General features: G+C 32.7%; 1 protein-coding gene across 1 annotated transcript; it reads left to right on the forward strand.

The window, feature by feature from the left end:
• The first annotated feature begins 10,139 nt into the window (after positions 1-10,139).
• On the forward strand, positions 10,140-11,607 carry LOC126691685 (uncharacterized). The gene is made up of 3 exons (XM_050386780.1): positions 10,140-10,369; positions 10,483-10,588; positions 10,720-11,607. Exons 1-3 carry the CDS (start codon positions 10,340-10,342, stop codon positions 10,863-10,865), a joined length of 282 nt encoding a protein of 93 aa, XP_050242737.1. The 5' UTR covers positions 10,140-10,339; the 3' UTR covers positions 10,866-11,607.
• The last annotated feature ends 1,084 nt before the right edge of the window (positions 11,608-12,691 follow it).

A 12,691-nucleotide genomic window follows, 5' to 3' on the forward strand; every position in this document is an offset into this window, starting at 1 on the left:
TTATAAAGTATCAAAGAGGAATGCAAAAATATAAATATAAATATAATTGACCAATACGCTAAATGTAAGGCTTATGATAAATTATGTAGCAAATTGGAGACAAGAAATGAAATTAAGAAACTTAAACGGTGTCCAATGCATTAAAGATGAAGATGAAAGAGTGTTAGTAAAAGAGATATTTATTTTTATAAACTTTTTAGTGGAAGTGATACAAAATATTGGAGCGAATTGAGTAATCTAGTGGAGGATAGAAAGTGTAGGTTTATTTGAAGAATTAGGTTGACTGAGGTAAAAGATGCATTGAAGAGGACCAATATGGAAAAAGTTGTGGGACCGGAAGCAATCCCATTTGATGTCTAGAAGTGCTTTGATGATGTGAGTGTATTTTGTTTGACTAACCTTATCAATAAGATCTTAAGTGGAGGAAAAGTACTGTAATATCTATTCACAAGAATAAGGAGGATAATCAAAATTATACAAATTACTATAGAATTCAATTTATGAGTCTCACTATGAAATTTTGGGAGAAAGTGATTGAATATAACTTATATAAGTTAAGACTTAGGATACAAACAAAATATATATATATATATATATATATATATATATATATATTGGAGAATCAATTTTGTATTATGCTAGGATGATCTACCAGGGAAGTTGTAGGGTCACGTTTCGGGGCCTAGGCCCAACAGGTATGGAGTTCTGGTCCAAGGAGCCCAAGACAATGAATTTGTAGAGAGCGGGTTACAGAACTAGGCCCTAACAAAGTGAGTGTTAGTTAACTTTGGGCCATGCAACAATTGAACATAAGAAAATCTCCTTCACGTCCATTGGATATTCAGTCCGAGGATACGTATGGGGTGCACCTCTATTCCTAATCAAAGGCTATGGTCTTTCTCTCCTTCTTCTGCTCTAAGTTCTTCTTTTTTCCCCCTCCTCCTCTTCATAGGGAGTCCCCTCTCTTATATAACCCCATTGAAGTCATCAGAACCTTACACTTGTTGATCATCTGGACCTTCAATTGAGTGCCCCATCCCATCAGACATTTCCCCTATCTTTCTGTGAGTTGTAGTAGCCAAGGTAACACTGTTCGCTAGTCCCCTCCACATTAATGCGGCCAGAAAAGCAGCTGCCATGCATTTAATGTAGCAGCTGTGGTCTCTCCCTTAACATCCCATACTCTCTTCCCTCTCACAGGCTTGTGGGACTCATCCCTGCTACTAATACTCGTTGGAGTCGTTCTTTATTACTGGTAGGGTGCATGTTTGAGTCATACTTAGTACGTCCGAGGAGACACTTCTCCTCGGACGGCCTTTTAAACAAGTCTAGGCCCATAAGGATTGGGCCGGGAGCCCTTTTGGCGCCCACACCTTCTCCTCGGACACAGTCGAATTCTATATAGGGCCCAAGGCCCATTGTTTGACCTGGGGACTTTACCCCTACAGAAGTTATTTTCTTATTTTGAGAATATTATATTATATTTCTCTACTTATCATTTTCTTAATTAATTAAGCATTTGTTTACTTATATTAATTGATGTTTTTGAAATTAATAACCTTTTATTTAATCTTCTTCCTTAGACTAAAATCTTGACTTTACCTATTTTCAAAAAGAAATCTTGACTTCACCACTAAATTTAGAATCTCTTGCTTGACAAGGTTTCCAACCAATAGTCCTTCCAAGTGCTATTCGTCACCATCAACACCCCAAACTCAACATCATGGTCATCTCATATTTCATCATCTCCTTGCTACTGCCATCTCTTGAGGACCATATATGGCATCGCACTTGCTATATATCATTGACAATAAACGTCTCTTTTTGCCCAAGATTCTCTCACCACCACTATTCTCTTCGAGCTTGACGATAATATGTTTGATCAAGTATTTTCAGACCATAGCCTAATGCACCTTCAACTCTGTTAGCTCGGTCCTCCTTGCCAACATATTTGGTGGCTTGATCGCCCTCACCCCAGGTATCACTTTATGGTTGTTGTTGGTGCAAACATAATAATAATGGAAATAACACAATGAGAAACTGAATAATACTTCTGAATATTATTAATTTAAAGAGAAAAATTACACAACACCTCCACCCTTCACCTCCCCTTTGCGCACGTATCTTGCTCAATATCTGAGACAATTCATATTAGCCCATTAATCACCACAATTAAAAAGAACAAAATAGTCTCTCTCATTTTCAATATAGGATTAAACATTTTCACTAACTCCTCATCTTCCATATTCACTCCCACATTTTTACATTTATGTTGTAATATTTATTCATTTTAATTAATTAATATGAAAATGCTCCAACAATCTCCTACTCATTTTAATATATATATATATATATATATATATTTAATTATATAGAGATTACCAGGCAAAGATGGGTCACTATGCATCATGAAGGTGTGCTCTGCATTGAACCTTCACTTAGTAAAACAACGATCTTAACTCCAAAGTCGTAGTGGTCTCTGACTTAAACTAAGACTACTTTAGAAAAATTAAGCGTCACTGCTTACACATAACAACCCAGGTGTTGACATGAACTTTTATAACTAGCACTTTACGGCTGTGTGCTGATCTCAGTTTCATGAGTGTATTTGAGATTAAGTCCAAATCTCACTGGGAGGGGCCCCACCCCCACACTCACATAGGTGAAATTTTGTCAAAGGTGCTGCTATAACTCTAACACCCCACTTATACGAGCTACAAATTTCATTAAGAGTTTTTTACTCAACCTTTCCACATTACAGGATAAATGCACTTACATCATAGGGATGAGCAATTAAAAAATTATTTACAAAATAATTAATTAAAATAAATAAATACTGCATTTCTTACGACCATCATATGATTCGTTTTTCCCATTAAACCCAATTCTCAGGATCCCTGGTCCTTGGGTTGGGTATCCTCATACATGGCTCATGATTCTATGGACTTTAGTCCCATCCCCCTCAATGTATTCCAGACTATCTTTTGCCAAGGCCTTGGTAAATAGATCTGCAAAATTATCATTAGATTTAATATAATTCATAGTTATGATGCCACTACTCAAATAAGATCGCACGGTATTGTGCTTTCTTCTTATAAGTCTAGATTTACCATTGTAATAACGGTTTTTAACTCTACCAATTGCGGCAGTGCTATCACAATGAATTAATATAGGTGGAATTGGCTTTTCCCAAAGTGGAATTTCATATAACAAATCTCTAAGCCAATTTGCCTCTTAACTAGCTAAAGTTAATGCAATTATTCGGCTTCCATTGTTGAATTAACAATTATTGTTTGTTTTTTAGATTTCCAACAAATAGCACCACTACCTAAGGTAAAAATATAACCAGTGGTAGAGAGAAAATCACCTGACAAAGTATTTCAATCGGCATCACTAAAAGTTTTAATCATAGCAGGATACTTTTTATAAAATAAGCCATAACTTTTGGTACCAATTAAATATCTCATGACTCGCTCAATAGCTAGCCAATGATCTTTATTAGGCTTGCTAGTAAATCTACTTAGCACTCCTACTACATATGCAATGTTAGGTCTAGTACAATCAGTAGCATAACACAAACTACCAATGATACTAGAATAATCCTTTTGATTAAAAATCTCATCATCATTATTCACAGGAAATAAATGAACACTAGAATCAAAAGGAGTAGCTACATTTTTGTGAACGTGAAAATTATATTTTCTCAATATATTCTCAACATAATGTGATTGATCAAGAAATATTCCATCACATGTTTTTGTAATTTCATGGCCAAAATAAAACTAGACTCACCAAGATCTTTTATATCAAAATGGCTTTTAAGCATATTTTTTGTCTCATTTATAATATGCATATTTGAGCAAAAAATTAACATATCATCCACGTAAAGGCTAATAATAACATGTAAATTATTCCATGATTTATAATAAATACATTTATCATATTCATTTGATTTATAACTATTCTTAATTATGCAGGAATCAAACTTTTCATGCCACTGCTTAGGTGCTTGTTTTAAGTAAGGTTTTCAGATCCAGACCGTTCATTGAACCGTAAAAGGGAGAGGTTCAAAGTTTTTGAGGTCGAACCGGGATCGAACCGTGATGACATCATAATTAATTTAATAATTAATTAAAGCCTAAATATATATATATATATATATATATATATTAAATTTATAAAACTAGCGAAATTGACAATATATCTATATATATGTGAGGGAAATTTAATGATTTTCAAGCATATATTTAATAATTAAATATGAAAGTTAATAAAATAAAATAATAACCATGAAAACATTAAAATTTATGATTAATTTTTGAAGTAAAGTTGAATATCTTTGAAGGATTTTAATTATAATTTTTTTTTTATTCCTTGTAAGAGATGGATAATTTAATTAAGTAGAATAAAATTGTGTTAAATTGTCTTTAAATATAAAATAAATAAATAAATAAATAAAAGTGCTAAGGGGTTTACAGTTCTTGCCACCGGTTCGTGTGGTCTAACCCTGATTTTAGGGGTTCACGGAATTAACAAAAAATCCGGTTCTTTATGCTTAAAAAATCGGATTTCATCCCGGTTTCCGATTTACACGGTCCGACTTCTCGGTTCGGTCCGAGTCTGAAAACCTTGATTTTAAGCCATATAGGGATTTAATTTAGCTTACATACCTTGCTTTCTTGTCCAGACTCTACAAAGCCTTCGAGTTGATCTATATAAATCTCTTTCTCTAGGTCCCTATTTAGAAAAGCAGTTTTTACATCCATTTGATGAATTTTCAAATAAAAAATTGCAGCAATAGCAATTAACAATCTAATAGATGTAATTCTTGTTACCGGAGAAAATGTATCAAAGAAATCAAGATCAGCTTTTTGTTTAAAGCCTTTTGCAACAAGTTTAGCTTTAAACTTATCTATTGATCCATCTGGTTTCAACTTTTTTTTAAGGACTCATTTACAACCTATGGTCTTACAACCCAGTGGAAGATCTACTACTTTACAAGTTCTATTAGAAATTAGAGATTCTATCTCATCATTTACAGCCTCTTTTCAAAATATAGCATCAGGTGATGTTAAAGCCTCTTTTAAATTTTGGGGATTTTCCTCAATGTTAAAAACATAATAATCAGGACCAAAATCCTTTTCAACTCTAGCTCTTTTACTCCTTCTAGGTTCCATTTCAAAATTTTCTTGATTTTGTAAATGAGAGGTAGAAAAACTAGGTTGTGACAAAATATTTTCTTCACCCCCACTATTTTTCAATTTTAAAGGAAATTTTTCTTCATGAAAATTTGCGTCACCAGATTCAAAAATTATGTTGTCTTCAAGATCAAAAAATCTATAGGCTGCACTATTAATCGCATAACCAAGAAAAGCACAAGTAGTAGCTCTTATACCTAATTTAGGTATTTTAGGGCCAGTAAACCTTACATAAGCAAGACAACCCCATACTCTCAAATATCCCAAATTTGGCTTATGTCCTTTCTACATCTCAAAAGGTGTGATATCAGGTATGCGACTTTTTATGTGGCACCCTATTCAAAACATAACATGCAGTTAAAATAGATTCACCCCAAAAATGTAAAGGTGCACCAGATTCAATTAACATGGCATTTGTTAACTCAATTAGAGTTCTATTTTTTCTTTCAGCCACACCATTAGAAGTTGGTGAATATGGTGTAGTAGTTTCCTGGATAATTTCCAAAGACTGAACAAATGAGTTAAATGCACTTGATTCGTACTCATGGCCTCTATCACTTCTTATTCTTTTTATTTTTCTACCGAATTGATTTTCAATTTCTTTTAAAAAAATCTTGAAATTTTTCAAAAGCATCACTTTTATTTTTCATCAAATAAACAATTGTATATTTTGAGAAATCATTAATAAAAGTGATATTATATCTATTTCCCCCATGAGTTAAAATTCTCTCAAATTCACATAAATCGAAGCGAATTAACTCCAGCAATTCGGTATGTCTTACAACACTTTTATGAGGCCTTTTTGTAATCTTAGCTTGACTACAAGTTTCACATTTTTCAAAATCTTTTAACAGTCTTGGAATTAATTCTAAACTACTCATAATTCCCACATATCTACTATTTATATGACACAAACGAGCGTGCCAAAAATTAATAGAAGAAAGCATATAAACTGAACTGGTAGATGTTTTATTATTCTCAACATTCAATTTAAACATTCCATCACAAGCATAACCCTTGCTCACAAATAATCCATTTTTAGTGATTACATAGTTATCAGATTCTATAGTTTGTTTGAAGCCAGCCTTGTTAAGCAAAAGACTTGACATCAAATTTTTTCTTATGGACAGAGTGTAAAGTACATCTTTCAATGTTAGCACACGTCCAGAAGTAAATGTCAATTCAACCTCACCACTTCCAAGAATCTTGGTTTTGCTAGAGTCACCAAACATAACAATTTTTTCTTCTTCAAAAGGATTGTACAATTTGAACCAATTTTTGTCATAGTAGACATGCCTATTAGCACTAGAATCTGCCCACCACCCTTCAACATATTGCACCATATTGATATCTGTAATCATAGCCACTAAAGGCTCTTCGATTACGTTAGCCTGTGGGACAGATTCACATTTTCGAAATTTGTAAAATCGAGAAATATGTCCACTCTTGCCACAGACAAAACAGGATCTATTAAATTGATCTTGTGAAGGGGGTCATTGGTTTTTATTGTAGTTTTATTCGGATTTCCCCTTCCTTGAGGTCTATTGTTATTTTTGAAGGCTCTCCTTTTAGGCTTCAATTGACCATTTCTAGGAAAATGATTTTTGGGCATATTATTATTGGCTAAAATAAGGTTTACCTTTGTGGTGGAATTACTATTGCTCTCTTGTGTCATTAGTGCATCTTGTCCTCTAATCTCCTCCTCCACACGGATGCGTGTGATCAAAGTCTCCAAGGATGTCTCCTTTTGTTTGTGCCGCAAAGTCTTTTGGAACTCCCTTCAAGATAGTGGTAGTTTATCAATTATGCCAACTACCACCAAATTGTCTCCGATCTTTATGCTTTCAGATCTCAATTCTGCTACAATCATTTGGAAGTCTTGTGCTTGATCCACCACCGATTTTCCATCCACCATTTGGTAACAGAAAAATCTACTAGCAGCATACTTCTTTGCACCAACCTCCTTGGTATCATACTTGCTTTGTAAAGCTTTCCAGACCTTTCATTTCCGCCTCTTAAAGTGGGCTCCCTTAAAGCGAAAGGGCTTGTTAAGATCTCCAACAGGCTCATTTGGTTTCTCTTGTGTAGGCTTCGTGTATTGAATCTCCTTAAAATTGTTGGTGCAAACACAATAATAAAGGAAATAACACAACGAGAAATTGAATAATACTTCTGAAAATTATTAATTTAAAGAGAAAAATTACACAATACTATTTGGACTAAGGCGCGACACTCGCTCTCTTTAAGGAGATTCAAGCCCTTGGTTGACTAAACTTTGTAACCGGTGAAGACCTTCTCTGACTTGCCTCCCCCATGATACAACAACCCAACAAGTGTCATATGGTAGAACAACCTCTGCACAAAGTATTCAAGCCCAAAACTCCACCAGAAAGAACACCCTTCTTTGCCAAAAACCTCTCTATTTTTTTTTTTTTTTTTTTTTTTGTGTATGTTGCAGTAACTTGGATTGGGTCTAAATGAGTCTTTTTATAAATTCAATAGACCTCACGAAATTACTACCCAAATTAATCTGATTAATTAGGTCCATTATTTTGATGTAGTGGGTGTTACATGATTACCTCCACCCTTCACCACACGTATCTAGCCCAATATTTGAGACAATTCATCTTAGTCCATTAATCATCACAATTAAAAAGAACAAAATAGTCTCTCTCCTTTTCATGTGGGATTAAACATTTTTATTAACTTCTGATCTTCCATATTCACTCTCACATCTTTATATTTATGTTATAATATTTATTCATTTTAATTAATTAATATTAAAATGCTCCAACAGTTGTGCTCAAGTCTAAGAAAGGAGAGAGATCAATGAGGGATAAAGAGGAGAGATCGGTGAAAGAGAAAAGAAAAGAAAAAAAAAAAAAAAAAGGTAGCTATCATGCATTCTTACAATTTCGGCAACAAGAGACTTTACCAGTTAAACTAACTATAACCCACTTAAAATTGTGTAAGTTTGAGTTTACATGAAATTTGATAGAAATGAGGTTAGCAAAATTGCATTGGGGACTAAATTGACAATGATATAAAATCGTGAAACTCTTAGTTTTATAATATAAAAGTAAGGCCTAGATTGTGAACTGAAGGATAATACATGCCGACCGAAACAAACAAGTGAAACTAAGTCCTTCAAATCGTTCATTTGAAAAAGTTGAATTAACATTGAAAATAACATAACTTTGAAGGTTAAATTGACATGCGACAACAACATTTCAGTTTTTTTTTTTTTTTTTTTTTTAAACATAGAGAGACTAAAATGTTTAGTCACAATTAAATGCTCATCTTTAAAAATTATGAAAATAATTATGAAGATTCATGCCAACATTCAGTTAAAGAATTATAATTTTAAAACGTGGCCAAAAAAAAATTATAATTTTAAAGAGGAGGAATATTACACATAGTAATACTATATACAAAAGAATAAAAATATAGCGAAATATTTACTATATAAAATACACACATTAGAAATAGAAATTTAAGAATAATGATTTGTAAGAAAAATGTTACTGTCTTTTACATAAAATTTTCATTTGTATCTATGCTGATTGGCTATAAATAATTGGGTAATGAAAGATTGGGCGGTGAAAGGGCCTAAACTGTGAGGGTTCTATAATCTCATAAAATTCCAAACATAGAATCCAAATTTCTGGAATTAGATTTGAGATTTCCGTACTCTGCATTTGATTCGAAAGTTGCATTCTTGTAAAAATCCCAAAAATGTAAACATTATTGCATTTCACTAGTCCATAGAACAAAGTTTGCTAGGCCGTGGCTACAAATATTTTATTAAATATGAATTTTGACAAATCAGTTATCAAATTACTTTTTTTATTCTTCTCAAAAAAAAAAAAAAAAAAAAAGCTAAGCTACCAATAAATCATTTAAATTTTAAGTTTTTGTAGTCTTAAATTATAGATAATAATAAATAGTAAGTTTTATAGTTCAAATAGTAAATAACATCTAATCTAAAATAAATTTGACACGCATAATTAGAATATTAATAACATATAATTCAATGGTCAGATTTTTAGTATAAGTAACTATAACCATAACATTCTCACGAATTATCGTAGAGATAAGTCAAAAAATAAAAAAAAGATTTCCACCAATAGTGAAGCTCTTAAGGCTAAACGCAACATTATAAGTTAATAACAACTTTATATTCATAAATAAATAAATAAATAATTATTTTTATAGAATTTCAAACTAGGGTATCTCTTATTCAACCAACTAAAACTTTACCAATCAAGTTAAGTTATTAAGCTAATAGGAATCAATTGAATAAAAAACAACTTTATAAGAAACTTATCCAATTAAACTAATTATAATTCATCAAATAAAAACTAACTTTGTACAAAATTGAAGCCCATAAGAATGTTACTATTGTTCACATGGAATTTAGAATTCAAACTGAGAAATCAAACATCCAAATCCCAAATAGATTCATAATGGAATCCCCTGTCGGGGGATTTCATGAAGCCCCTGAAAGGCAAAAAACTGAAAGCGAGGAGATCGAGTCAAGTTAATGAAGACGCTACGATAAGGCAATTTCACGGGCCGTTGGTTTAAATTAATGTGGGCCATATTGCTGCCTTTGGACTTTGGAGTCTGGCGTAGCATTGCCTTTTAGGTTTTAGTGCTTATGTAAAAAACTAGAATATACTATAGGAGGTGACATGGACCCACATGTCACGTGGACACTGGCCTAGTGGCCACGTAAGAGACAAATAAGGGCTGCTTATAAAATCTCCTCTAATCCCCTCTCCACCAATCGTCTTACTTCTCCCACGTGGGACTTTGGACCCCACCAGTTGCCCATTATATCATACCTTTTATTTTATTATATAATAATCTATTTTAACCTACCATTTTGAAACCATGCTCTCTTTATAAATTCAACCATTTTCCCTTCTTGATCATTAAAAAATTGCTCTCTCTCTCTCTCTCTCTCTCTCTCTCTCTTCTAGCTTCCTCTTTTCTTTGATGTCTTATCAACCTAACTTTCCAGATCGTTCTTTTTCTTCTACCTTTTAATTCTTTTGCAAGAAATCATCTAGAATTTGCTTCCATTTCTCTTGGTCTCATATACATATAGAAGTATATCAGAGATATACCATAAGATCATGGGAGACTCAGCTTCATATATACGCATGGTAAGTTTCTATTAACCCTTCACTGTGTCTCTGATTCAAAAATACATATATAGAGCTAAGAGTCTTGTAGTTCTAATTATATTCATGGAGATTAATACTTTGAGGTGACGCAGGTGCACCACCTGATCGAAGAGTGTATCATATTTAACATGAGCAAGGAAGAGTGCATGGAAGCCCTCTCTAAGCATGCAAATATCAAACCAGTCATTACCTCCACAGGTCAGTCACCTTTTTTATACATGTACACATATATAGTACCCCTTGCATACATATATATATATATATATATATATATATATTTGTTGAAATCTAAAAAAAAGTTTTTATCTTTTTGATTGTGTACAAAAAAGTGTGGAAGGAATTGGAGAAGGAGAACAAGGAATTCTTCGAGGCCTACACGAAGAGGAGGGAAGATAGATCAGCATCTGAAATGGAGACAAAGCAAAGGATTCAAAATATGGTTTCTGAATCTTCCAAAAGAGATACCCAAGACTAGTCGTATTATGATAGTGAGTATAGCTAGTGACAAACCAAGGTTGGGCCAGTGAAGGTGCCAGCTCGTTACTATTACCGTAATTGCATTGGCAACGTTTTTGGTATCGACTGTGGACCGAAAGGTAAATAGAATAAAGGAGAAGAAAAAAAAGAGAGACCAAAAAAAAAAAAAAAATAGTAGCAATCGAAGTCGAAGAAGCAGACATCATAAACGACGTCGTGGTTATATATCTTATTTGTTGTCATATTAGGTGTGTGTAACAGGTCAAACAGTGGGTTGGGAAGCGTGAGCACAGTGCGTGACCGGGGGTTGCTTGGAATCACTACACGTGGTCTACACGTGTCGAGGCCCGGCTGTACCATTGTTTTCGTATGTGTTTGCGTGCCTCCAGCACTAAACTGTAAATCTGTCATCTTTGTTAGACACTTTTTTTTTTTTTTTTTTTTTTTTTACCATGTTAGTAATTTTTATTTTTGTTTTTGTCAAATAAATTTGTGTACACCGAGGATTATTTGAAGGGTTCGATGTCCCCATTATGCTCTTTTTGTTAGGTGATTTTAGATCCATTTGAGAAGGTGACACTGACACCAACGGTGTTTGTTAATTATACCATGAGGAATGCGTGGCCTGCGTGGCATTAGGGCATGCTTATTAATTTTCCTCTTTGGTTTGATTGTTTCCATAAAATGAGAAGAAGTAAAAACAGAGGGCATGCTTATTGTTTAGCCCAAAATCATCTCAATTATGTGCATTCAAATCAAATACAGGAGAATGCATGCTTGTTGTTTAGCCCAAAATCATTTCAATTATGTGCATTCTTTATGTGCGTTCAAATCAAATACAAGAGAATGTATCTGAAGCATCTGATGCATAAAGATAATTATGGAATAAGAAAAGAGATAACCCTTTATTAAAACAGACTATCTTCAATGTATCTAATTTATGAGATAATTTAGGAAGGAGAAAAGAGATAACCCCACTAGAATAGGCTCTCTTCTTAAGAAAATTTGCTTTATAGTGGTATTCATCTTCCTACTAACAAATAAGCCCTCTTTATTCAATGGTCCATTCCACTATTAAAAATCTACTCTCTTTTTTTTTTCACTATAATTAGTCAAGAGGAGGTAAATATATAGGAGTATATAGCAATAAAATATTTTAAAAAAGGGTATACTATACTCCCTAATAAACTGAATCTTTAAGATTTTTGAGTTAGGGAGATAAAATGTAATTTTCTCAAACTAGAATACCCTTTTAATAGATATACTATACTACAAGTCTACAACATCCTTTTTAAGATTTTCTTTCTTTGGTCGTAAACTTGAATTTAACAACTAGAAATGAAAATTAAGGGGGAAATGATGAAAATTTATATGCTATTCATTTCTTATAAAAGAAGGTAGGACATGTATACTTTTTAGGGTAAAATATTATTTTGGTCCCTAAATTTTACCAAAAGTTTGTTTTTCTTCCCTAAATTTTAAGAAGTTCATTTTTTGTCCCTAAACTATTGAAAAGTTTATATTTCGTCCCTAAACTATTGAAAATGTTTTATTTATGTCCTTAAACATTACTAAAAGTTTGTTTTTTATCCCTAAACTATTAAAAAAGTTCATTTTTCATCCTTATTTTTGTCTCTATACTATTCAAAAAACTCATTACAAAGTGTAGGGATGAAAAAAAAAACTTTTTAAAGTTTAGGGGCGAAAAACAAATCTTTAATAAAGCTTAGGGACCAAAATTGTATTTTACCCTACTTTTTAAAAGCTTTGGAAATATTTTTATACTTTTAAGATAATAAATTATTTTTTTTAACTGTTAAATGA

This window comes from Quercus robur, chromosome 7, assembly GCF_932294415.1.
Source record: "Quercus robur chromosome 7, dhQueRobu3.1, whole genome shotgun sequence".
Lineage (NCBI taxonomy): Eukaryota > Viridiplantae > Streptophyta > Magnoliopsida > Fagales > Fagaceae > Quercus > Quercus robur.